Source organism: Scleropages formosus, chromosome 15 (genome assembly GCF_900964775.1).
Source record: "Scleropages formosus chromosome 15, fSclFor1.1, whole genome shotgun sequence".
NCBI classification, from domain to species: domain Eukaryota; kingdom Metazoa; phylum Chordata; class Actinopteri; order Osteoglossiformes; family Osteoglossidae; genus Scleropages; species Scleropages formosus.
In genome coordinates this window covers 18,864,652-18,891,975 of record NC_041820.1, presented here as the reverse complement: position 1 = coordinate 18,891,975, position 27,324 = coordinate 18,864,652, and the positions used below count along the sequence as shown (strand labels likewise).

Sequence of the window (27,324 nt, the reverse complement as noted above, 5' to 3'; positions counted from 1 at the left end):
AGCCAGAGCTGTCTCTGGGTGCCAAGTCACAGGCCATACCCAGCTCCTTTGTCTGCACTTCCTCATAATTAAAATGCATGGACCACTGTTGTCGCCATGGTTTCCTTGTGTTTTCTGATGGAAATGGAGCAGGTGAGACCAAAAAGTGACTCAGTTACAGAATCCCAGAGATCGAGGTAGCCTTTGGTTCGCCAGGAACCAGGTGAAGTAAATGCACAACCTGGAAGTGGTGTTCAGGCGTATGAGCAAACGTGTCCACAGGTAGTCACAAAACAATAGATCACATTTCAGAGAGATTGTAGCCTAAAATAACTATGTTGCAAGACCACATAGTAAACAGAAGCTCAGGTGGTAGCAGGCACTAGTCCCAAGTGTGAGGCCAGCAGACCGATGTCCAAGTCTTCTCAAGCAGTGCTACTTGCAGTAGTGTTGTCAAGGCAACGCTGTTCTGAGGGCCCACCAAGAGCACCGCCCCGGTCCAAACCAATTCAGCAGCGACAGCCTGAGGTACGCCACAGACAATCTGGCTTGAGGGTAGGGGTGACTCACAGAGTCCACCCACTGCACTCTTCGAAGAGCTAAAATAAAAAAAATCAGGCTGGCTCTTTCTCTCTGGCTGTATTTTTTTTCTTAATTTTTTTTTCCTCCTGCCATAGGATGGGCCTAGATCACGGTCCTGCCATCCCCCCTCCACCCTGCAGCTCTTAGTGCATCCCCCATCCTCCAAGTCTCCATAACATGGAGAGCAGCGTTTGTCTGTGTAGCTGTATGCACGCATACGTTCATGTGTGTATTCACGTGTTTTTACATGCATATATGTTTCGTCGTCACTCCAAGCTTTGTTCTCCATCTCTGTGTATTTCCATCCTGAATCTTATTTTTCAAATAAGATTCCAAAATGGCATATGGACACTCTTGGAATTTCTTAGGATAGTGCAACATTATTGCCCTGTGAAATATTGTAACATTTTACTCATACTGTACTGTGTACATGTGTGTATTTGCAATTTACAAATTGCCATTTTCCAAATGGCAAACTTCTCCAAGTTTTCAGACCTTCCCCATTTCTCTTGGAGCCCCTCCACACTCTGCCTTTTCCCCAGCATCTGGCACATGGAGAGACCACGCAGGGAGGTTCTGTGTTCGGGGCTGTCCAAAGCAGCTGGCAGCCGGGTGATTCCTGCTGATCAGAGACATGGCTTGCCTTGGCCCATTCAACTGCTCTCCTGGGGACCCGTGGGTAATTAGGTTCTGTGATCTTACATTATCCGTCAAATCAATTTCAGTCTGGATTTTGAGGAGGGGGCATCTCCATGGGGGTTCCGGATGTGGCAGAAGCACCGTCACTGTGTGACTTCTCTTGGAAAGGGCTGGAAATCTGCAGGAAGGGTTTATTCAAGGTTTCTGTACACAGGCTGTCCTTGTTGCTAACTTAACTTATTATGCTGTGTGTGGACATTGGGTAGTGTGTCTTTTATGCCTGTTGTTTTGTCTCACTGTCTCTTATTACCAGAGATGAAACCCAAAGCGTATCGGGCTCCATGCCTGTTTTTCTCTCATTGGACTGTTTAGTCTTTCTCTGACTACTTCCTTGTCTGGGCCATGCTTCTGCAAAGAAAGCCCATTCTGCTTACGTACCTGATAACGTCACAATGTTGGGCATCCGCTGGAGTTCATCCATGCAGTTCACCTCCCATCCTGTCATGTTGGCTCATTTAGATTTCTACAAAGGAAATGCTTCTCTTACTTTGGTTAACCGGTACTAGTAACAAAATGCCTATGTGAATATTATTTGAAGTGATTTAAGTAGAGTATGATGTGGAAATCACCAGTTTCCTCAGGTCTGATGTACTACTGATGAGGCAGAAAGCTCTCCTTTTTCAGTGTGCAGGGCTGCGGGATGTGGCGACAATTTCTGGCCACTTCCTGTGTGTATACTATGTGCCCTGAAGTCTCCACGGGTGCTTTAGCAACAGCCCCACAAGGCAATCAAAGCCGGAAGCCTCGTCAGGCACGTGGGCTTGAGCCTGCCCCAGGACCGGCCACGCAGGTTGGTCTGCTTAGCGGCAGCCCTGATAACCTTATCTGCCAAGGCATCCGCAGGGAGGCCTAGCTTTCTGTTCAGACATACCCTACACTACAGTCAAACCTTTGTAACCTAAAATATTTGTTTTCAAATCCAGGTAATACACATTTACATATACATACCAGTTATGCTGAAAGTTTTTTTTCCTACCAAATTGATGAATGTTTTGGATAATCATGAATCTCCTTGTGTGGCTGAACCAATCTTAAGGTCTTTTTTCCCCAGTCTGTGATATGATTGGACAGTGTCCTGTTTCATACCACAAACATAAGAAAGGTGCTCTTTGGCAGGGGTTTGTAGGTTGCCGGGCAACTGAATTCTATTCGGAGCTAAATTTTTTTTATCTTGGCCTCAACCTCCCGCCCCCCCCCCTCAAAAGTGACTCATTAGCTTATTAGTTTTAGTTGTGTTGCATTGTAAAAGTGCTTGTATGGTTTTTGTTTCTCACTTGGGTCAAAATTATGTAAGGGTCATTGAGTTTTGTTGCCGGTTATTCACAACAGTTGATTCCAGTGGTTCAGAGTTCTGTACTCTAGTGTTCAGATTTACAGCAGGTTGTGGTCCTTGCTAGCTGTTCAAAGGCTTAGAATTCAGTTTCGGTGGGAGCTCTTGTATTTCAGTCCAACTCTGGTGAAACCTACCGCTGTCCATGAGTGGATGGTTGAGAGAGAAGAGGGACGACGCTTCACTCGGGCTGCACATGGTCTTTCGCTTGTCATGTGAAAGGCACGCAGGGAGGAAGTGTAGACAAAGCAAAGTGCCGAGTGCTGGCGTTGTTTTCCACAGTGCTCTGCGCCGTTGCGTACCCACTGTAGAGTGGTACCTCTAAACCCTTTTTGGTTGGATTCTGCTGCTCTTGCAGGTGCTGAGCTTCAGAAGCTCACGTGGCTACACAGTTTTTGTTACACAAATATAGTTTATTGCATGTCATAGTGAAAACATTAGCAACCATTCTCTGAAAACGAATAGTGGTCATGATTTCAATTAAACAGTTGCTTTAACAATTGCGTACTAAACCATTTTATGCTGTCAGCAGTAATGTAACTAATTCAATTGAGGTTCAGTGCAAGTATTTTGGTACTCAGAGTTTTAGGAGTGATTAAATAAATAGATTTTACTAGTGCAGCTGACCCTTTGGTAAATTAGACCCAAATAAATTTGCCGTCACACAGTGGAAAACGTAGTCTTTTTAACGGTTCTCAGTCCCGTTGTGATTCATGCAGTGAGCAGTTAATTAGTAAATGAAAATCTTACAAAAATGGTGGCGTGCCAAAACCAGGGTTGGAACAACTGTTCTCGGAGGCCTCTTTTTAGCCACCCCTATAAGCACTGAATTGTCCTTTCTCCTTCCAAAAAATCATCCAATTTCAGTAACCAAGGCTTGTGCTGTGGAAAGGTTCTGGAAGCTCATTTTTTACTGTCTAGGCCAGGAAAGCACTATGAGATCACCTTTGACAAGACTGCAGAAGCCCACAACCGGTTTGCCTTTGCCCAAATTCCAGTGGTGCATGTCCTGTTCCTGTGGCCCCATAGCTGACCTCTCCCTACTCTTCAAGGTCATAGTAACCTTTAGCACAAGCTCGCTACATTCCCATTGAAATTAGAAATAACAGCTCAGTGTTGATTACATGGCCTCCCCTACATTTACATTCATTCATATAGCTGACACATTTGTCCAAAGCGACTTACAATCATTTATCCTTTTATACAGCTGGGTAATTTTACTGGCACAATTTAGGGTATGTACCTTGCTCAAGGGTACTACAGCTGGAGGTGGGATTCAAACCTGTTACGTTTGGGTCCGAAGGCAGCAGCTGTAAACGCTACGCTACCAGCAATCCCCACTGGGGCCTTTCATCTTTTTTAAATGTTAATGTCTAGCCCAGTTACGAATAAAGGTTACAATTAGAATCCATAGGTTGTGATGATTGTCATCTGTGTGTTTATTGAAGTGTTGAATTCACACTAATGTTTGTGTTTCCCATTTTCTTTTCTTCCTACAGGAAAAGAGGTATAGAAGTGGTCCAGGTAGGTTGATTTTCTTTATCAGTAGTCTTTCTAGAAATGAGTTTTTGTTCACAGTAGAACTCTGTGAAAGTGGCATGAAAATGAACCATATACAATTCCCTGTCAAACACATTACAATGTGCAATTAACATTTTCATGTTGTGGAAAGTGTCTTCCTCCATTCTATCCACCTCATTAACAGTACTGCTTATAGGAAGTTAAAGGTTTTTCTAGAGAGAAGAAGGACCAAACAAGCTCCAAAACTGAGGATTTGTAGCCCCTGAGCTGACTGGACATTGATGCAAATTCCATTGAATGCAGTTCAAGACATGAGGGCATAAATGTTGGGTGCTGACTTGCACACTCTACTTTGATCTCATGCCGTTCAGGGTCTTCTACTCCTGTCACACGAGCCAACTGGCTCCCCCTCCTCACAGATTAGCAGGGAGGCATTTGCCAGACCATGGTTTTTCTTTCATTGTTTGCATTGTGCTCCCTTTATGGTTTCATCCCCCAGCAAGAGCTTTGGAGGGATGATGAGTGGTGTTCTCGTGACAGCATCATGGCAATTGTAATTCTTGCATGGTGTGTACTCCAACAGCTTAACTTACCACTGTTATCATTGCTAGGTCAGGGTGTTCATCGTAATCGCAAAGGTATGCGCGGCTAAGTCTTTCCAAGCAAACTGTGTCCAAAGAACCTATGTATACAAAGTCCGTCTATCCATCACCAATAACCACTTGTTCAATGTGGGGACCTGTACAAGAGATACTTTATTGACCCTGAAGGAAATTACCTCACAGTGCCTAAACTGTGCGTTTGAGTGTAGGTTCAAATCCAGTTCAGGGTGTGTGTGGTTTGCACTTTCTCCCCATATTCACAATCAAGGTTATTTCAGGTCTGTAATCCAGGACACACTGCATGTACGTACCTCCACTGGCCATAGCTCCCAACAGCCCAGGCTATGTGGTGTTGATTATACTGGAGAAATCAAAAAACCTCATCCTGACAGGACAGCATACCTTTTCCAAGTGGGAGGAGGAAACTTACCACTCTCTCCATCTTTTCAGCAGGCAGTTGACGGTATCGTCCACTCCAGGTCCAGTAGAGTCCTGAAAAATGGTTTGACCCTTTGTTGGGATCTGGAACTAATAAAAATGTTTTCCCACATCACTGGGACCCTTTCCAGGCTTAGACTATTTAAGCACACGCTGATGAGATCTCCTTGTGTGCGTGTGAGTGTTTGCATGATTTTGAATTTCAGAATTGCTCATAGTTCATATCTTTAACTGCTAAGCTATGGAAATGCAAAACCCCTGGTCCCAATGCACACAGATTGCCTTGCCCTTTGCCCTCCTGCTGACCTTATACTCCTTTTGGCAGTAGTTTTAAATCTTTCAACCCAAGTTGTATTCCAGCTTTGCACGCGTGCGCGCACACACACACTTGCTGAAGCCGCTTGTCCCGAGCGGGGTCACGACAAGCCGGAGCCTAACCCAGCAACACAGGGCGCAAGGCGTCTGTCACAAGGCACCCCAAGCGGGACTCAAACCCCAGACCTGCCAGAGAGCAGGACCCGGCCAACCCCCCCCTCCCCCGGCTCAGTACACATTTTTCACAAAATGTCCACTGCAAGAGTGCTGACCTTGGCTTTTCCTACCACCATGACCTTCATTAACGTTCCAAATAGACTTTTTACATATGTAGCAGTTTGGTAGTCAATTCGTGTATTTTGCTCTGTACTGTAGGACAGAATGCATCTTTGTCCAATCCTTGTATATGGGAGAACTTTGAAGCCAGACCAGTCATTGAATTCTGTGCTTCTGAGTCCCAGACTTTCTTCTGTGTTTTTCTGTTGGCTGTAAAAGTTTTATTGATCTTACCACACAATAGTGGCTTTTGTGTAGTGACTCCTATAATCCAATGTCAATGGGACTTCCTTTTGGCCAGTTAAGGGGGTGACTCATCTTTTAGAACATGAGTGTAGTCTGTCCACAATTAACTTTTGTTTCCATTCCTTGCTTATGAGACTGAGCTTCGGGCTGCGTGATGACGTATCTGTTGGTCATCAGGTCTGCATCTATGCAGTAACCTTCAGATGAGTTTTGTCAGCGATCTGTGGATGTTTTGTGTATCTACAAGTGTATGCATTGTGGGGGGTACTATTACTATATATGTGTGAGTATGCAATTCATGATGACCGAGCTAGAGATACCACAGCTAAGCTAGTGTTCCCTTCCATTTCCCACTCAGTCCACAAATAACTCAAGCCTCCTGCTTCCCAGAATGAGGAAAGTAAAACTGGGGGCCAGATTTTTTCATCTTTTGTTTGGCTCCAAGTGAGGAACTGCTGAGCTCTGAAACATGCACAGATGGAGACATGTCCTCGGAATGTGCCCAAAGTAAGCAGCACTAGCTTGCAGATCCTCCACCCCTGTCTTCTCCAATATCCTCCACACACTCACACACTTGTGTCCTTTATCAATGGAAACCCCTCTGAGTGCTGGGGTTTATTTGGCACTAAATTGATTTTTTTCTGGGCCTTGGACTGTTCCACAGTGGGATTATCTCATCACAGGTCTCTCATCCATGCACTCCCTTCCTCCATAGTGCCTGTGTGTCCTTATCAAAGGGCTGAAGAACAGGCACATCTAGAGCAGGTAGTAATTGCTGGATGTGCACCTGGGCTTATACATATTGGTGTGAGTTGTTAATGTGACATCATAGTGGGAATGCTTTAAAAGACAAGATGAAGAGATAGAAGGGAGGGATAAAATAAGTGCCAATGTGTGAAACTGCTGCTTTTGAAACTCGTTCTTTCAACATACTTGCGTCAACAGAAAGAAGGTGGAAGGCCTTCAAGGTGGGGGGTAGGGGCAAATGCATGATGGGATTTGCCAACTTTAATTTCTTGTGCTGTTGTATAGTGCAAACCATCTTCAGGTGGTTATTGCCCCATGGTGGGCTGCTATGAATCATTAACCAACTTGCATGGTGTGCAGAAGAGCTTTTGCTGCCCACCCCAAAGTAACCCTCCATAGCTGGGTTGTGTGCAGGGACCACGGTGTCATCCCAATGCTGGACTCATGTTGTTCACTCGTGACATTTTGGAGGTGTTGTGAAGACGCCATAATGCCTGCAGGATTATGACAGCTTATTTTCAGTGTCTATAAAGGAACCATCCTTTTGTCCCATGCCCTTGTTTGGCTGAAGCCATTAAACAGTGTTCATAAAGAAACCAGTTACAAATAAAAGATGTCTTTTCCTGAAGAATCATGTCTACAGCTCACCAAGCTCCAGTCTCTATGCTGACTTAGTTCCCCGTGCAAAGTTTAGCATGTATTCATTTAGCTGACACTGCCCCCCCCCGTGACTGACAATATTAAGCTACTTACAACCGTTTGCTCATTTATACAGCCAAGTAATTTTTACTGGAGCAATTTAGTTTAAGTACCTTGCTCAGGAGTACTACAGCTGGAGCTGGGATTCCAACCTGTGACCTTGAGGTCCAAAGGCAGCACCTCTGCCCCCAGCTGCCTACCAATTTACAAAAATATTTCAATAGGAAAACACCAAGTTGTTTTGCTCAGAGTGGCATTTGAGAAAAGTTGAGGTTCAATAATACATTTGTAGTTCAGTGAAATCTGTAGAGCATTTTCCTGATGTGGCAATAGCATTCCCCTGGCTCAATTTTGATGTTTTTTTTTTTTTTTTTTTTCCCCCCCCTCCACAACTCCACTGTACAACAGATACTAATAAATGAGTCAGTGTGGGAGTTGTACCTGAACCTTCTCTATGCCACTAACCTTGTACTCCAGTCTAAGGCTTAATGACTTTTCCCTGCTATAGGTACACCCATATATAAAGATAAACATCACGCCCTTCAGTTTTGTGCCATTCCAGGATGGAAAGAGCATCGTCATTGTTTGCTTGTCACACTTGCTGGGACTCCGACATGTAACCCCTGCATAAGATAGCCTCTTTTTTTTTTTTTTTTATGGAACCTTGGAAAGCACCCATGATGCGGCAGGGCACGTTCTCTGCGTATGCTCAAAGGGGAACTCCGGTCTTGGTTTATATTGTTGCCGTTGTGTAATCCTTCCTGTCCGTCACACCCTGCTCTGGTGGTTTGCATGGGTGCGAGTGATTAAAGGCCAGTTCTGCTGAAGATCTATGCTTTGTTTAAAATGCATGAAGACTTGCATCCGCAATTCCGGATGGATTCTTGGCCTCATTGTTAGTTTGAAGGGTTTCGTACTCCAGTTTTCTCCCTTTTTTACGAGTCCAGTCCCAGAAGGGTTGGGTGGAAGTCAGACTCATTGTCACTCACTTATGTGGAGAGGGCTTTGGAACTTGTCTAGAATCAGGTGTCTTTGACACAACAATATTGCATGAAATGTTTTTAATTTAATTATTTTGTTTTTGATGATGTGAACTTTATGGTTGCGGTGTTTTTAATTGTTGGATAGAGATTAGATTTGCACAGTAACTACGTTGTATTCAGTCTCGGTCTAGGTCCTGTAAGTACTGAAAAAGGCCCAAGCCTAACGATGGCTCTCTAGATTACAGCAAGCAAATGATGTAAAAGTACCGAACAAAGCATAAACATCGAAAGGGCGTAAGTGAAAGACAAGGAACTTGCCTTGTCCAAAGTTGAATCATAAAGTGCTGTGAGCTGGGAGTCTGCTGCTGGTGGGCAAACAATGGCTGTCACTCAGCACCTCCCAACATCAACACACGTATCAGTCTGCAAGTTGAATAATTGATAAAACTTCTCAGCTGCTCTCAATATTTCATGAGATGAGACAACCGACTGCGATGTCACTTAAAGCAGGGTGCCTTTTATAATTCCTCTTTTGCAGGTGTCAGTTTCAGGATCATGAAGAGAAAAACACTTCTGATAGTAAAATGAGTGCATGTTTTCTATGTTGTGCTGTCCTAACTTGCATTTTCGTTACTGGATAAATGACACAAATCTTTATGCCTACCATGTAGATGGAATCAATCAGCACATCTCTACACTCATCACATTCTGCATGTTTTGATGACTCTTGGTTCGCTTCACCTTGTTGACCTTTTTGCTGGACCAGAGTTCCTCTTGTACCTTTGCTGCTCAGTGGGTTCTACTTTGCTCTTGGAGCGTTGAGGCTTTTAACTGTAAACGGTGATTTTTCGTGAAATCTTTTTTTTTTTTTTTTTTTTTTTTTTTTTTTTTTTTTTTAAAAAAAAACCCAATTCTGACATTCATCTAGTGTTAATGGAACTTTCCCCTCATTTGATTTGGTGTGCTTTTAAATAAACTGGGTAAATAACAAACGTGTGGAGGATCAATGTGGGTCCTCAATTTGAATTTTACATCACCTTTAGCTGTACTTTGTGATTCCATATGTATTTTGACTACTGCTATGTCTCGCTACAGGTGGGAACTCAGTACAGCTTTTGCATACCCTGGTAGGTTTCTTTATGCCATCAGTGTCCATAGTAGGAAGTAGTACTTTTAATATTTCCTCTGACCTCTGTGCCCTAAAGCCCAAAGTGCCGTGATGACAGGTGCTGCCCTGCTTTGCGGAAACACCCCTTGCTGATATCGTGAGTTTTATCTGGCAGTGGGTAAAGATGAGGCCACGATGGATAACAGTTAGCATCTGGTACCTACTGACCTCAGATGAACCTCCTTGTGAGTTGCTGGACCTCCGGTGCTCTGACCAGCATGACGTGCTGGAGAGGGAAAAAGAACAGACTGTATGAAATATAGCCCCTAACAGGAAGTTCTTTTCTCCTCAGCTGCCCTTTGAGAGGAGAATTGGGGTGGGGGTGGTCATATTGCTGAGGAATGGGATAATTGAGGATTCTCTTCTAAGTATTAGGAACCAATGTTCCCGAAGAGCTTTTTCAAGTGTTATAGTACCATAAAGCAGTCCAAATTTATGGCTGAACCTTCCGAATGCGTTGGTAATGCTTATACTCCTAAATTAGATATTCTCGACTGCTATCCAGATTTTGTAGGCAGTGTAGTTATTCTTTGTGACATGAGTATCCTTGACTGCCTTTTAGATTTAGAGGTAATGCAGAGGTTAAGGACATGGACCTGTAACCTGATGGTTGCTGGTTCAGATTCCTTCCCCTGCTAGTGCTATAATAGCCTTACAGCAGGTACATACCCTGAATTGCTCAATTAAAAAATGGTTCTTTTAAAATGATTTAAAAACTTCAAATTTCCATGAATAAGTGTCAGCTTAAAAACAATGTTTTTAGTCCTTCTGATTAGTAGTGGGTTTCAAAGAATAGCCAAAAGTAATATCTATGTAATATGTCCTGATCTTTACATCTACCATTACTGTTTTTTTTTTCTCCTCCGTAGGAATAGCATGTTGTACAAGGTACTGGTAAGTTGTCTGCAAGCCAGTTAAGAAATGTAGTTGTTTTCAGCAAGTCTTCTTGGGGCATTTTCCATTCTATATTTGTCTCTGGCATGTGTGTCTTATCTGCTAGGTTCATGGGAAAGTTTTACTGCAAATGCTTTGAAAACGACATTCACGGAACCTTTGCCCCTATTGACAGAGAGGGGGCGCTCTCAGTGCCATGCTGTGTATTGTGAGCTTGGCAAGCGAGGGATTTAGGAGGCCTCTGTTCTAGGATCGTGGGAGTGTGTGTGTGTGTGTGTGTGTGTGTGTGTGTGTGTGTGTGTGTGTGTGTGTGTGTGTGTGTGTGAGAGACACAGAGAACCCAGCCTAGAAAAGCACTGCAGAAAAACTAGTTTTCCCTGCAACAGAAGTTGCCAGCATTGTGATTCCAAATGAATTTAAGGAACTCCAGTAGGGTGGGCATGACATCTCCCCCCCCCCCCCCACCCCCTTGTTAATGTGAAATGTTTTCCCTTGGGATTGCAGAAGAAACCAGACCATATTTGTTGCACTGTGATTGTCTGTACCAATTTATTTTAAACCTGCCATGGTGAAATAGACATTTTCAAACTGATTTTTTTCACTAGTCAGTCCAGTTGTGTGGGACCTATCTTCGTAGCAACCAAATGTTACAGGAGCTACTGCTGAATGCATAGTTACTGTGTGCTTGAGTCTTTGTTTTTTAACATACTCCCAATAAAATACATGTTCACAAGGCTGAAAAGTGAGCCACGGCTGTCGAGCTATATTTATCTGTCACATTGAGGTATAAGGAAGGAACCATATTGTTGCTAGAATATTATGAATGTTATTTTAAAGGGCTGCATTGATAAGGAAGGTCTAGGATGCTGTCAGGATGACACATTATAAAGTAGAACAAGGACCTGTAAACATTACATGGGAAACCCTTTCTGTGTGTCACTAAAGTGTTCATCTGGCACCAAAGAGAGGTTCAGAATTCAGGTAGTTCCTAGCATGAATCACCAGGATATAAATTAAAGATATAGGTCTGTTCTTGAACTTCTGAATGGTGACAGTGCTTTGAGGACAGGTGTTGGCCCTTACAGAGGGCTTGGTGAGGACAGGATGGCCTTTGTGTAACTTGGATGGAAAACACCAAGGTGGAGGATGTAGAGTATGTATGTATGTATGTGGAATAACCTTGACTGTTCAATGAGCTTAAAGAGCAGGCAACCCCGTATGAGTCCACTGGCCAGTTGCCCTTAGGAGGTGAATGGAGTGGAGATGGGGGTGCGGGTGAGTCACGTGCAGCAGTAATTCCAAGGAGCACAAGTTATCTACTGAAGGGACCCATTGGGGATGACTACGCTGGCTTTCGTATTTGTGACCAGAGATTTTTTTTCACCAGTTTTTATTCTTAACTACAGCATCACTTTTCCCCCTAAATTATAAATAAAAAATAGACAATAAAGCTTAATAATAAAGATGCCCCTTGGGGTTAAGTTCTCTAAAAACCTTGGATAAAGCTGTAATAATTTTTCTGTAAGACTTTAACTGTATTTAACTGTAAGCTATATTAAAATGAAAACCAATTTAAAATGACAAATAAGATGTGACCACCAAAAGCTATTGTTCTGATTGATGACCAGATCATCGCACAAACAAATGGCTTTTGTTTCAGACTTGTTAATCAGATTTGTTAATGATCACCGACACTAGCAAACACCAGACAAGAGCTTTAAACGCTGTGGAAGTAAATTGAATTAAAGTTGTCTATTTTTGTTTGGATGCATTTTACTGCCATTGATCAGCAGTCATAGATGGGTCATGTGCACCCTTCTACAGGTTGTATATCATTTTGGAGAAAACAACCTGTTAAATGAATAAAGATAAATATTTACTTAATTTACTTATTTACAAGGTTGGCTTCATCAAGCAACTGTCATGTGCTCTGGTCACATGCCAGGTGAGACTGAACCAGAATATGTTCTGAATAGACGGTCATCAATAAGTAGTTTTTGAGATTTTAAAACACTGGTTTTAACCTCATGGGAACAGATTTGGGTGCCTGGGTGGCTAGTGAATTATAGCAGAAGAAGGCAACACCAAGCCTCAGGTGCAAATAAGTGAGGTGTGGACTAAACACATGAATGCCTACCTACAGCAGCTCCCATCTTCATCTCCAGTGGCTCTAGCTGCTGGTCAGCATTTTGATGTGAGTGTGATGGCTAAAATGAAAGAAGTCCTATAGGTGCCAAGCCCACCAGTGCCGGCCCATTCTTGCTTTTCTTTGCCTCATCAAAGCACCCTAACCTTGCATCTTCATCCAGGGACAAATTAGGGGCTGTTCTAGTTTGTACTTCTGGAGTTTTCATTTGATACTCTGATATATGAACCTCAGCCTGGAACACAGTCTTCTAGTAGATGGCAAGCTGCTTGCATGCAACTCCACCCTCACGAAGTTAGGCCATTCCACTGAGACCTCAGTGTTTTCCTTTTGAAACAGTGGAAAAAGCAGCCACTCCACCCCCTCACCTCACCCCTCTGACAGCTGCCATCCATGGGCCCATTGGATTTGAAGGCTTTGGTGGCTTAGAGAAGAACATGTTGGCTGTGGTGCTGTTAGCAGTGCAGAGGCCCAGTGGGGGCACTGCAAGCATTTGTAGTGTGTTTCATTAGTGTTTGGAGCGCTTGGTGATGGGAATGATCCAGACACTCAGTAAGCATTAGGAATTCCCAGTGAGGCCTGATGCGACCCTTCTGGGTGTGAAATCGGCTGAATTGTAAGCATCATCTGGGGTGGGGGATATTATTGGCTGCCACTAGCCTTAACCCCCCCCCAACCCCCCCCTTCTCCATTCCAGCTTTTTTTGTTGAGTCTTGCAGTGAGAAGCCAGGCAGTGTCTGAGTCATGGGCGGCTGGCTTGCAAGGCTGAACTACAATTGTTTTCACATGGGAACTAGGGGGGCTAATGCCCAAAGCTTCCCAAGAAGAGGGACTAATGAAGGGGAAACTAGCAAGTGGTCTGGAGCACTTCAGAGCCATATTGAGTGCCCCTGCTGACGAACTACAGCCCATAAGGAGAACCTGGGAAATGAGTTCCCCTTTAAGTCCCCAAGGGGAGCATTGCAAATGGCAAGTCTCCTAAAACTGCCCCTCTGCTGGTTTACCCTGTTTACAACATGACCATTGTAACGCAAATGCTGGAATTACTCAAGTCTGCTGAGAACATCCGTTGAGTTTATCAAATTGCTGTTTAATGTAATGAATCTGTTGCATGCTGAGACTGAGCCTAAGGAGAGAGCTACATAGACTGCAGTCTGAGAGCATGCAATGGGAGCAGGGATGTAATTATGTCTGCAAGATAATGAGCTCCAAGGGGTAGAGGGACTCAGAGCAGTACTCCTGTGCGCCTGCATGCATTTTCATTCAAGGTTTATCCTTAACGTTCTACAAATTCACTTGGGTGGAGAAACTGAAATGATTTATTAGCCTTTCCAAGGCAAAGAATCTGCTTCTTAAGCAATATTGACTTAGGGCCATTCTGGTTTATGATGTAATGTTAGATATTGAGTCCCTCCTGTATCTGGGCGTGGGCCTGCTCATTGGATAGGTTCAGTTCTACCTTTCAGGGGTGATGCTGTACATGGGATCTGAACCTGGTTAATGAGTCACTTGATATTGATTATGCCTCAGATAATGACCAGTCTGATTCCAGGTAAATGAGAGGTGTCTCCTTGGAAGGCTGTATATGCTGAAGAACTTTAAACAGGTGTGGGGCCTATCCAGTAATTTACAACATATTCCCTTCACATGGTGTTTTGTGCAGTCTGCTAGGAAATGGTGCCTAAACGTTTCTGCTGGGTAGAGGTATAGATCTGAGTTTGGCACAATCGTGTCAACGTGGACATTCAGAATCACTAGCTGTGTTTCATTGTAGGATTGCACTGTCTGTTCATTCGTAGGTCAGTTCTAACGTGTACCGGAAAGACTGATAAGGTAGTTCCCTGGCTTTGCTTCGGAATCTCCAGGGCCAGTCCATTGTAGAAAAGTATGTTAAGGTTCAGTCACACAGATGGTGGCTATCAGGACATGAACTGTGCTTCCAGGGCTTTTCCTGATATGAGGAACTCTATTAGAGCCTATCAGGGTACAAGTTATGCTAGTGGCACCTTTTCAGTGGCTTTCTTTGCCTGCGTTCTCTTCTAAGGCTTAGTATAGGCTCTCGGGACAAACACCACAACAAGGTGGTGGGAGGTGGCATCAGATCTTGAAAACAAGTTTTCCCCTTGGTTATGGAGTGGCTTAGACTTTGGTGGGATATTCTGGGAAAATATCAGTGGAAAAAATGAGTGTAAAGGCTGACAGTAATCAGTGTCAAATTAAATTCAGAAGCATACTTGAACATAGTGCTTTGTTTTAAGAGGTTTGATAGCATGCATAAAACAACTTGGGAACATGTGGGCTTACAGTGGATTCTTTCAAACTGAGACAGAATAGAGACACGGTGTTAGCTTTATGTCACACAGTGAAACCCCTTTCCACCTACCACCCCCAAGAGGAGCTATCACAGAGTTATTGGCTCCAATGCCTCACTAGGTCAGGATGTGCACTGATTGTTTCCACAGCTTTGACCAACTACAAACAGCTATGGCCTGATGAGTGAGGAACAAGTTATAAACATCTTTTCTAGCATTTCTGCTACATCTAACCTTTGGCTTGTTACCTCTGTTTCACTAGCTGGACCTCAGCCTGCCCCTGGAGGAGCAGGGTCCCCTAGACGTCATCATCCACAAGCTGACGGACCTGATCTTGGAGGCTGACCAGAATGACATGCAAAGCCTGCTCCTGGTCCAGCACGTGCAGGTGAGCTGATCCACCAATCCTACATTAGCACATGAATGAGCCCTTGAAGCTGATATGGATGAACCTGCAGGCCAGTTATACCGCTAAGGATATGGAACCGGTGGATGGGAAGTTGCTCCACTTATGTGTGTGTATTACCATGTTCTGGATCATAGGAAGGGAATAGGGGTTCCTCCCATGCTTCACAGGGAGTGTCAGATTGGCATTGCCATCAGAAACAGGCCTGGGTTCTTGCATTGGAATGTTGTAAATCTGAAGATCCATGGGGATGACTCAGATACCTGGGGGAGTAATGAGCTGATGCTTCCTGGTAGTCATTACTACGGATGTCTCACCTGTGTTTGTCTGTTAGTTAACTGGTACAAATATTTACTCCTCCTCTGACCTGGCATACTTACAAACTGAAAAGGTAGTTCATCTTGATTGCAATGTCAGGTTTCCTGTGTTCTGGTCTAGACAAAGCTTGAAATGCAACCCCAGAAAGCAAAACATCCCCTCCAGGCCTCATACAGGCTTAAGCCACACAGATAAATGTGTGACTGTTGACAGTAAGCTGCGACCTCCACATTTCACCCGTTGGGATAGTTGCAGAAATCTGTCCATGGTGTCCATGACAACAGCAGGCAGCAAGAATACAAAAACGGGGTAAACAAAATGATGCTCCCCTAGCGTTGTGGCAAGCTCTGCCCAGTTGAAGGGGGGTGTAAAGGTTGGGGGGATTTGATCAAGAACATTGCAGAGCAGGAGGAAAACCAGTGGGCTCTTAAAACATTCATGCAAAGGAAGTACTCTCATCTACCTCCCCTTAGGTGAAGTCTGTGCAGACAGATTGTATCTAGCTCACATTTGAGCCCCCCTTCACTGTAGCCGTCTGTTCCCTTCCCGGGCTCTGTGGGTCTTGGCTCTGGCTCACCGATTCTCTTAGTATTCTCCCTGTACAGAGCTGCATCTCTCCCACTCCCAGTGGCCTCTCTCCTTGACTAATGAAGGCCACTTGTCAAAATGGTCTCACAACTAGAGCTGCTTCCTGGTCAGTGGAACAAGTCAAATGTCTCACGGTGGCTTTCAAAAGGCTGGCGGCACAGTCAGAAGACTGTGTGCCACTTGAAATAGCAACCTTGATTCTTTTTCTTTTCTCCCTCCACCACAAGCTATGCATGTACCCCGCCTCCACCTGCAGGTGTGGCTTCTCACCATCCACAGTGTCCCTGATGTAATGGTGTTGCTGTAGCATAGGCAATGTCAGCCTTTAGTCTCAGTATGAGGCCATGCTTTCTTTTTCTGTTCTGTTAACTTGTTTGTTAGGAATTTTTTTTTTTTGCATTTAATAAAAATAACCAAAGTATGTGTGTGACATGCCTTGTACATCGCTTACATACGCCATGTGAAATCAGTTGTCTGTATGAGGGAAGCGGGAAATATGGAGAGGCAGCCTCCCTCACGGTTTAAATCCCATAATGCTTTGTGCCTTGAGCAATCAGTCAGCCATCCCCACTTCAATTAACCATTTTCCAATGTGTTCTTTCTGAACCCACTGTTTCGTCTGCAGTAGGTCGTAGTCATTACTATTGGGATAGCCTTGCTCATTTGAACAGCCGTAAAACTGGCGTTTCTAAGATGCTTTGTGTGGAGCAATGGTGAAGAGCATTACCAGTAGGTTTTACCTCTGTACCACAGTGCACTCACTAAATTGCTTTTGGTAATACATTCATTCAAGTATTCATAATCAACATCCGCTTGTCCAAGGCATGGTCACTGTGGTCTAGGGGTTTTTTTTTTTTTTTTACCAGAAGCATAGGGTGTGATGGAAGGTATACCCTGGATGGGGTGCAAGCCCTTCACAGGGCAATCACACACACAGTTGTTCACTCACACACACTATAAGCAATTTAGAATCACCAGATCTCTTGAAACGCATGTCTTTGCGCTTTGGGAGGAATCCGCAGTACCCAGAGGAAACACACAAACAAGAAGAGAGCTCCACACAGACTGAGACGGGTTCTGGTCCACATCTGAACCTAAATCCCAGGACGTGTGAGCCACCAGTACTACCTGCTGTGCCACCATGCTGCTGCCCCATTTTGATAATACCTTGATTTTAACTGAACAGCTGAGAACTTGGGATTGAAGTTTCTGTGGTACTTGCGCTTCCGTTGGCATGCCTCTACCACGACTTTGTCATTCGTGTTTTTGTCATCATCTTACAAACAGTGACACTGTAAAAGATTGTGGTTCAGTCTCCATAAAGGGACTGAGGGACGTCTTCACATTTCCTGTGCTAGGGTCTCAGCCATTTATTCTGAAATGCTACTTTGTCTTTCCTCCTGGCCCATGTAATGTTGTTTGATTTCTGCTGGAGGGCTTGTTACTGATGGAAGGTCGGTCGGGGTGGGTGTGTGTGTGTGTGTGTGTGTGTGTGTGTGTGTGTGTGTGTGTGTGTGTGTGTGAGAGAGAGAGATGGCTTGGGAAGTTGAGTGGGAGAGCTTGTTTTTGCTTTATGCAGTGGTCATGTCTAATTTTGTTTGTGTCTGTGTGCGGTACTGTAAGTGCTGCTTCTCGTTGGGCTTTTTTACTCTGGGTTGAGCCTTTCAGTAATCTGTCCTGTTGGGCTTACGGTCACGCTGTCCAATTGAAGAGTACATGTCCTAGGACGCAATGCTTCATGAGGAACTGTGTCATAGCACACATCCGAGTGACACGTGCTGTACCTTTTGTGATTACATTACAGCAAAACATATTAAGTTGGAATTTTATATTGCCTCATTTAATTAGTGAGTTACCTACATAGGTTAGAAATTTCGAAATCTGGACTTTCACTACAGTAATTTAGGTGATGTATTTTTCTTACAGAGGCAGTACTCTTTCTACGATTCAAGCCTGCAACATTTTTTTTTAATCAGAGTTCCTTAAGTGCACAGTTTTGCAATCCTGTACAGTTATCTGTGGAGTGCAGGTAGGGAGAGTTACATAGTAGGTTTTTGGCATGCTCTAACTCCTGCATCTTCTTACATCAGAGTAAACAATCGAATACGAATGAAACATCAGCGAGTGCCTGGTTCCTGTTAGCAGCAATGCACCGGGAGGTTTGCTGCTTTATCTCCATCCAGTTTTTCGGACTTTTGACAGCAGCACATTAGTCTTATATAACAGTAATGTTGTTTGATCTCTGCTGGAGGGCTCGTTACTGATAGAAGCTCAGATGGGAGGTGTGTGTGTGTGTGTGTGTGTTACCGCTTAGGAAACTGAGTGGGAGAATTCGTTTTTGTTTTATGCAGCGGTCATGTCTGATTTTGTTTGTGTGTGTTTCTCAGTTTGTTTTTGTGTTACTGTGTAGGCATCTGCCTGTGTCTGTTTGTCTATTAGAGAGAAAAACATGGGGGTGGACAGAGTGTGTTCAGGTTCAGAAGGATTCTGTAAGAGGGAAATGGACAGAGAGCAGTTGCATAAATCCAGCCCCTGGCAGGCCTGACAGGTGGACACAGGCTGGGATATGGAACAACACCAGGGCCGTGGGCCAAATGCCACGTGCCGACGGGGGCTCTCCACCGCTCAGCTGCGCTGAAATGCCAGGGTGGAAGTCATGGGGTCAGCAGGGGTTCATCCAAGGCTGACATAATCATTCTCGGACCCATGTTGGCACCCTGTCCTTTTTTTTTTAGTGTTTGCGGAGAACCTGGCAATGCCATTGACTAGCTTACGGACGGTTCTGAAATGGCAGGGTAATTGTGATCTCTCCACTGAGCTGCTGTCAGCACAGATCACTGTGTCATGTTTAGGAGTTACTTACTTTGGTTCCTGTTATTATTATAATTAAAAGCTGCAATTTAGCTGACACCTTTATCCCAGGTGACTTAAAATGCTGCATATACTACACTAAATTTCCTTACAATCGTTCTTCCATTTAAACATCATAGCATTTTAACACATGTATGCACGCTAACAAAATGGGTAATTTATAGTCGCCAGTTCAAGTGAAACCCACATGAACAAGGGAGAACAAGAAGCTCCCCACAGTCCGAGTGGAGATTTAACCTACATCTGGTTGCACTGTCCTTGTTCTGCGAGGGACCGGTGCTATCGGCCGCACCACCATACTGCCTGAAATTCGGAGCTCTGTGTTGAAGGATATCTTTTCATCATTATGGCCAGTATCTCCAGCTATTTTTGTTGCAAGTTTTTTTTTTTTTTTTTTTTTTTTTTTAAATATATATATAGATACTTTCTGTAACCTTCACTCTCCCCTCTCCTGCTTCTTCTGGGTTTTTTTTTTTTTTTTTAGTTTGAGACGAGCAAAAAAGGAGACAATGGTTTTGATCTCAATCTGCCTCCACAAATCACTTTCGCTTGGGAAGTGCCAAACACTTTTGCTCTCCAACATGAACCACAATGAAATAAAGCTACATTTTCTATACGATATTGTCTGCACCCTGCTGTGCTTGAGTGTCACCCATGTTCTAATGCAGAGTCTGTGTTTTGTGAATGTCGATACTGCAGGATTACATTGAGGCCCACCCTGAGACTATTGTGCTGGACCCCCTCCCTGCCATTCGAACCCTGCTGGACCGCTGCAAGTCCTACCAGCTGATCCATCGGATAGAAGACCGAATGCAAGGTTTGTAGAAGTTACCTTTGTCTTTGTCTGGTACCCCTTGGACTGCATTTGCACTCGCTATCTGTCGTGGACCCACGTTCAGGTCACTCTCTACCTGCCACAAGAGAAGGGCTATGTCAGCTGCTGCTGTTGGCTTAGATTCTTGTTTTGATCAAGGGCAAAAGTTCTTTTCCTAGACAGCCCTTTCAAGGACCCTTTTGTTTCCTGCCCATAAAGGTTATACCTGTGAGAGATGAGACTTTAATTTTGGCACCACAAACGTTATTTCATGTAGAAATGGCAAAAATTAGTCTGTGGTATAGTCACAGAGCTTCACTTGAGTGGTGGAGATTGTAAACAGCTCAAAGGCTGAGGATGTTGACGGTTTTTTCCAAGTGTAAATCGGTGTTGCCACTTCCTCCTGCATATCAGTTTAGCACACAGAATCGTGAGATGGCTGCTGGGGTAGCAGGGCTGCAAAGGCTGCTGGGAAATTTCTGAGCTCAGAGTTAAGGTAGCTGACAGGGACCACTCCGGTTTCCCTGTGCATTCACCGAAGCGGTGTTTAACTTTGCGTCACGCTTGCTCTGAAAGCTGGGCTGAAGTAAGAGACTTACCGCTGTTTGTTTGAATCCTCTCCTTTGTGTTTATATGTACGTAAGCCTCTATTAAATTTATTCCTGCCAAGGGCAACAGGAGTCAGGCTTTAAATGGTGAGGTATCTCCAGTGAAACGTTGCGTAATATCTGAGGTCGTTTTGCGTTGTGCTTAATGAGAGAGACTTCCATAAATAATGGAAGGTATGTAGCCTTGAGCCCATGAAACTTAAGAGTAATTGGTTTATATGAAGTGCTTCGGATGGAAGGGAGATAGAGTTTGTGTCGCCCGGGTTGTTTATACATGACTAACCAAAGCAGCACATTGTTGATACCATTCATGGTGGCAGCCCTGGCTACTAAGGTGGAGGCTCAGATCCTCTGTGGGGCACTGCTGCTGTACTCTTCGCCCTACTGCTCGTAGACTGTGCATTCTGTGCTAGTCAGTTGTAACAGGCTTTGATACTGAGAAGGAGCGGGACGGCGAAGTCCATCACGCATGAGTGTGGGCAGAGAGCACATCACCCTTCGTGGGTTGTTTGGCTAGGGTGATTAGACAGTGGACAATGCAGGCTTTTCTCACATGCTCAGATTTATATCTGAACGCTTCTCCTGAGCTGATTAGTCCGATTCTTAACCTGTGACTGGAAATTACCCATTGTTAATTAATATTGGAACTTAACCTGCTTGAGGGGTGCTGGACATTATGGCTTTAGGGTTCTTGTTACATTAATCCCTCATGTTTTTTCTGTCTTGTCCCTCTTTTCCAGTCACTGCAGGTACTAAGACTTGTTAGTGTTGTTAAACCAGTCCAAGGGAGGTGTGTGTTACAGTAGCCTTGGCCACAGTCTCAGTGGTTCTTGTCAGCCCACTTTCAGAACTGGGTGATTGGGGCGATCCTATGCAAGACTCGCATCGCTGCTAAATGCCCCCACCCCTCTTCCATTTGCACACAGCTGACCTTCAGAGTTCATTTCGTTCACCTCCCCTGCTGGCAGTTACCAGAGCTAGAGGACTGTGATTCACTCCCTGTGATGAAAGGAGAGCTGGAATGACAGTGGGAGGTCACTGGATGAACCAGGGGTTGTGGGGGAGGTGGTGGTGTGCTGAGGGATGGAGCTCCCTGGTGCTGCGCTGACTGAATCCACATCCATGCCATGGAAATGCAGTATAAGCTTCTTAAGAGGTGGTGAGCATGTTCACCAACACTATCAAAGTGGAATACACCACCATGTCCCTGTGAAACCAGGTGGGGGTTGTCTAGCACCCTGTAAATGTCAGCTTCGGGCTCCACTCGGTCTGGGGCTGTGACACCAGCTGCTGTTTAGACAGTCAGTTCACCCAAGGGTTGGATGTGGGTAATGGTGGTTGAGGGGTTTGGAGGGATTGTTTACATAGTACACCCTCATCATGCCCCTAATGCATCTAATTTTTCTTGTTTCATATTACACCACTTAAAAGTCCTGGTGACCTTGTTTCACATCAAGGACACCTCTCAGATTAAAACAAAAAAAATACTGAATGGTGTTATGATAATAGTGTGGTTAAAACTCAAATGCACACAATGTTTGAGACTGATCCAGCCTGTTTCAGGATGTGTAATGTGCTCACACTTGGTCAGAGAAATACCTTAAATCGCTCACTCGTCCTGGAAGCTTCTATCCAACTGTAGCTGGTGCTTCTTTATAAATTGGGGGGGGGCAAACCTGTGATTTAACCGTGGATTGTTAGTTGCCACTGTTTATATTTCTGTTTACTGCCTCCTGTGGAGGCACAGTTTTGTTTGTGGGGGGGGTTTGTTCTATGACATCACAGAGGGGACACAGGAGGAGCTTTTGTCCCAAGCCCTGGCACCAATGTCCCGGGTTATGTAACCTTGCTCGCCTGGCACTAGTGGCGGCACAAGACTGCTGGGCTGGCCATGCCTAAATAGGTCCAAGCACCCGTTCCTGAATACCAATGTGGTGGGGAGAGCAAAGGCTCCTGTGTTTGTGAGGAGGAAGATTGTGTTGACGACAGGAGCGCCTGGCCCTTGACATGAGTGCCCCAGAAATATACGCAGAAGAGCTGAATTTCAAACACAGATTGCTGTGGCTCAGTGAGCAGTGTGTGCTACCTTGGCCTGCGGTTCAAGTCACGTCTTTGTCTCGGTCGGCGGTGGCTGAGCGTTCCACAGCTGCACCGTTACCTTGGGGAAGGTGTTTTGTTTTGCCAAGGGAGGCACAAATCCTTCCTACAAACCTGCAAGGAGGCAGTAATGAGACAAAACACATCCTGACATTTTAAAAAATAAGCATTAAAAAATGCCTTGGGAATTCATGTAAACATATAGCCGTTAAGAATTGTCCTGATATTTATTGTCAGAAAGCCATTAATTCTGTTTAAAGAAAGCATTAAACCAGGACCCCCCGTAATGAAAAGTTTTAGAAAAGAAGAGCAGTCCCACCAAAGACCTCAGACAGTTGCAGTCACCTGTGTGTGTCGTCAAAACGCAAAATCAAATAGGGACCAGCATCCTTCCCTGGCAGCAGGAATGATCATGTAACTTTGTTTCCTGCCTCCCTCTCCAGTCTTAAGTCAGCTTGTCTTTTGTGGTTGAGGTTGTGTTTGTGAGCATGAATCAAGTGTGTTGTGACCTGAGTCAGACATCCGTTGTCTAGGGGACAGCTTTTGCTCTGCCCCATTTAATACCTGATATGTTTGGGCAGCCCTGATTTTTACTGTTTTCACAAGCAGCTGAGACACCGATGACCTTCACCCGTAACACCCTGATGGGTGTTGTTTTATTGCTGGTTACCTGTGTGCTTATGGTGGTCCTTACAGGCCACACTGCCCATTGCTTGGATATACTGCTCCTGTCACTCCTTTTCCTTCTCCCAGATGTGTGTTTTTCATTCGTGGTGTCATTTCACGTTGTGGGGTGGCACAACCCAAACAGATTGAAGTGTTTGAGTGCTGCCTGTCATTTCTTTGTGAAAGCTGAGATTTTATGCCCAACAAGGGAGGTCTTGTTTGTGAAGCTCAAGGGGATCCTCTCCAGTACGGTTGCCAGTGGTTGCTGTGTTATCACAGTTGGGGGATGTGGTCTGGAGGAATTAGTACCTCTCAAAAAGAGAAAGTGGTGCTAGTTGTGTGATGGCAGAACTTAAAACACATCAGCAACCATGAGACCCTTAAGGGATAGATGAACTTGGTAGCAAAAGAAAGAGGGAGGTCTCTAGAGAAGCTTTCTTGCTTATGATGTTGTAATTTCTCCCACTATTGATGTGATTTCCCCCCCCCCCCCCCCTTCTGAGTCTATATATCAAAAGCTTCAAAAAGAGCTATGCACAAATATTTCAACAGCACTGTCTCCTGAGTAACTGAGATAAATGTACTGGAGAGGCTAAGTAACTTCATATAGCTTTACATATAAATCTAAACAGACACCTGGAATCTTGACTGAAGCAATTCTTTGTAGTGTGCAAAGGTATCTTATTAAATTTGAACATGCAGCTTTTTGGTCATCTGTAAATACCTGCTAGATGGAATTTTGGTGTTGATAGACCATTGATAATACCTGTATCGTCTCTATCCTGTTCACAGACGAACGGATCTGTTCTCCTCCCTTTATGGTCCTCAACAGCGAGTGTGGCCCTGACACTTTGGAACAGATCAGGAAGCACAAGCTCACCTTCCCCTTCAGTAAGTCCTGCCCCTTCCTGCTGCCTGGTAGCCGTTTGTCCTAAGTAAACAGGCTGATTTCTCAAACCTGCTCTCGTTGTTGCAAACGTGAACGAGCCTTCGGAGCGTACCTGTTTGTGCAAAATTATGATTCTGAGTAGAGCAGCCCTAAAAAAGAGAATGGCCACAGTCACTTGAAGATGAAAGAATTTACTCTCTGGCAGCTGTGCTTGAAAATGGTTAATGCTTTACTTAGACTACATCCTGCTAAAATTTTTGGTCTTGTTTGTACTTCATCAAGCACAGCCCATACCGCTTGCATTTCAGACATATTGTGTGTTCCCATCCTTTAAAGTACTCCAGGATTTGCCCTCCTTTGTGTAAATGTCTTCTGCCCTGGAGTAGTGGTGGGCCTCCTCTCAGCTACTGCCCTTTCTCTTCTCTCCACAGTCTGCAAAACAAGGGTGGCACATGGCACCAACTCCCATGAGGTAAGAGGATGAAGGATGGTCATCGCACAAGATCACGCAAATCGCCAGATAGTACAAACTGTTCCTCACACCTTAAACCTTTCCACTTAAACAATAACCACATATTGAGGTTAGCGCTGTCATTTGTCCAATGACTAACAATGTACACCGGATTTGTAGACTCATTATTCACAGTTAGGGAAGGAAGCAGAGAAGCAGCTGGAGGAAGAGGAGAAAGGAAAGGAAGGTTTGTTCTGCCATAATAGCAGTGCCCAGCCCACCCACGTCATATGGGTGCTGAGTCATATAACACTGTTGCCATGGAGACTGTTACTGGCCACTTTTTCTAAATTCTTATAATGTATTCAGACCTACAGTGGAATACAAGAATTAGTCTGAACATGAACAGAAACAAGAGGCTAATTTCACTGTGAAAACAGATATTAAGCCATGTTCTGCATTTTCTAGATGGTGTAAGATGTTTGTAACTAGTGACAAAATCAAGTGACAAGGTCACTAGTTAACAGCAGGCTGTTGAGTCATACCATGGTGTGTTTGCTCACATGCTTGCCTTGGAGCCTCACAGGGAGGACAGATGTTTACCCTACGTGTATCTCTTTCACATGAGTGATGACAGCATTAAATTTGTTTAGCAATATTTGCACCCTCCGGCCACAGCTTCAGAAACTCTCGTCAGGTTCCTTCTCCAGCTGACATATACTGACTTAAATTAGATCAGAGAACAACTCTCACAAGGTGAATTTTGGTTACCCAGGAGTTTGCCACTTCCAGTGCCGATGGGTATAAATGTGCTTGTGTTCCTCAGACTATTCTTCACGTTCTCCTTGGAATGCCCTCCTGCCTCTCAGTACATCTCCCACAGCACTGTTTATGACTGTAAACGTGTCTTTTGTCACACTTTAGGCAGCTAAAAACTGACTGAATATGACAGTGTAGTTTACCAATCCCAAGACTCACATGGTGAAATGAACTGGGTTTTATGTTCCCCCCCCTTCTCTCCTTCCACTTGCAGATGGCAATCATCTTTAGTGAGGAAGACCTGAAGAATGTGCAACCACCTTGTGTGATCCAGAGCTTCATCAACCATAATGCAGTGCTTTACAAAGTGTTTGTGGTGGGCGAGTCCTACACAGTGGTGGAGCGGCCATCGCTGAGGAACTTCCCCTCGGGTTCAGCTGGTGAGACTGTATTCAGATGCCATGGATGTTCATATTTCAGCTGTAGGGATTTGTGTTTGCTGATGTGGCTTCTGTAAAGAGACAAAAGAGAATGAATGACAAATGGCCTCCAGGCCTCAAAGGTGGTGAGAATCGTCGTGAGGCAACACAGGTGACAAAATTTGTCCGCTCATGAAAGAGTGTCCACAGAGGCACTTCTTGTTGCAGTAGTTACATGACAGACAGCAGCAGAGGAATGTTATAGTTGCCATTGTACCATTGGTTTTCTATACTGACAGTGAAAACAATGTTTGCATGGGCAAAAACAGCTAACACATGCATAGTCATGAGTGCTGGGTTATCTACACTAGTTATGCAAAGTGCTTGAGAGTCACTCCTGTGACAGTTAGTAAAACTGTACAGCTGCATTCTTTCTGGAAGCCATGTGCCAGAGAGACAGCACTGGGAAACTGAACCTGTCCCTGGTTTCAGCTGGAGGGACTGCCATTCATTGCTCCTTGATGCGTAAGAATGCCATACAGCCTTGGCTCTGACTTGAGCTGGGGCTGGCTGCTGAGTTCTGACCCAGAACCATCTCTCAGCTGTTTTTCTAATGAAGGCAGGGTGGTAGGAGGACAAGTTGGGTGGAATGTTGCCACCTGTACCTGACTGAGCAGTATCATGTCAGGGGAATCCAACTGTTTGGGCAGTTGTGTAACTCAGCACTTCCTCAGTGTAAGAGCTCACCAAACCTGTGTGAGAATGCTCAATTCTGCAAGTAAAGTAGCATTTTTTTTCTGTGGCATCAGCAGCTTTTTGGCAAGAGAACCTGTCCCTGACGCACAGAAGCTGACCCATGCTGTCAGTTGTCTGCATGCGTAAGGCAACCGTTCAATAAAATGTTGATATAAGGGTGAAAAGGGTTGGAGAGCTGTGATAAGGTAGTCTAATGAGTTTTGGGTAGTTATCACTGTCAAGCACTGCGCACACAATGTCCCCACAGGTACAAGCTGTCTGACTCCTGAGCTGATAAACATTTGCTGACGCTTCTTGATTGCCAGTGTTGGGTCACGTGTCTCCAGGAGACTGATGTGAGCGGCAGGGAGAGCCATAGATGCAATGGGTTTTTTGTTTTTTAATTAAATTGGGGCAAGGTGATTTTGTACCACAGTGGCTAGGAGGTGCAGGTGCATTTCCCTGCAGTGTGTCACGAGTTGAAATACCAGTTTGAGACATGCTCAGTCAGTGAGTGTCTGGAGACAGTCCAAGCAATTGAACTGGGTCATTGGGGTACAGTAATAACGTGATTCCTATCTACACTGATTTGTGGCATTTGGGCTCCCTACAATGGGCAGAAGAATTTGATTTATTTTTCACTCATACCTATTTAAGGTGATTATTCAAAACTTGCTTGGAAATTTGCTCTGAGTAAATAAACACTTATACAGTGCATTCAGAAAGTATTCAGACCCTTCTTTTTTTATGTTGCAGCCTTATCCTA

The 27,324-nt window shown here is 44.5% G+C and overlaps 1 protein-coding gene across 1 annotated transcript in view; it reads left to right on the top strand.

The window, feature by feature from the left end:
- itpk1a (inositol-tetrakisphosphate 1-kinase a) overlaps nt 1–27,324 on the top strand; it is a 36,244-nt gene that overhangs the window by 4,707 nt on the left and 4,213 nt on the right. Inside the window, exons 3-8 of the mRNA XM_018727734.2 lie at nt 4,090–4,114; nt 15,200–15,325; nt 19,820–19,937; nt 24,098–24,196; nt 24,626–24,666; nt 25,679–25,844. Coding sequence (XP_018583250.1) covers nt 4,090–4,114; nt 15,200–15,325; nt 19,820–19,937; nt 24,098–24,196; nt 24,626–24,666; nt 25,679–25,844 — 575 coding nt within the window. The remainder of the gene's footprint in view (nt 1–4,089; nt 4,115–15,199; nt 15,326–19,819; nt 19,938–24,097; nt 24,197–24,625; nt 24,667–25,678; nt 25,845–27,324) is intronic.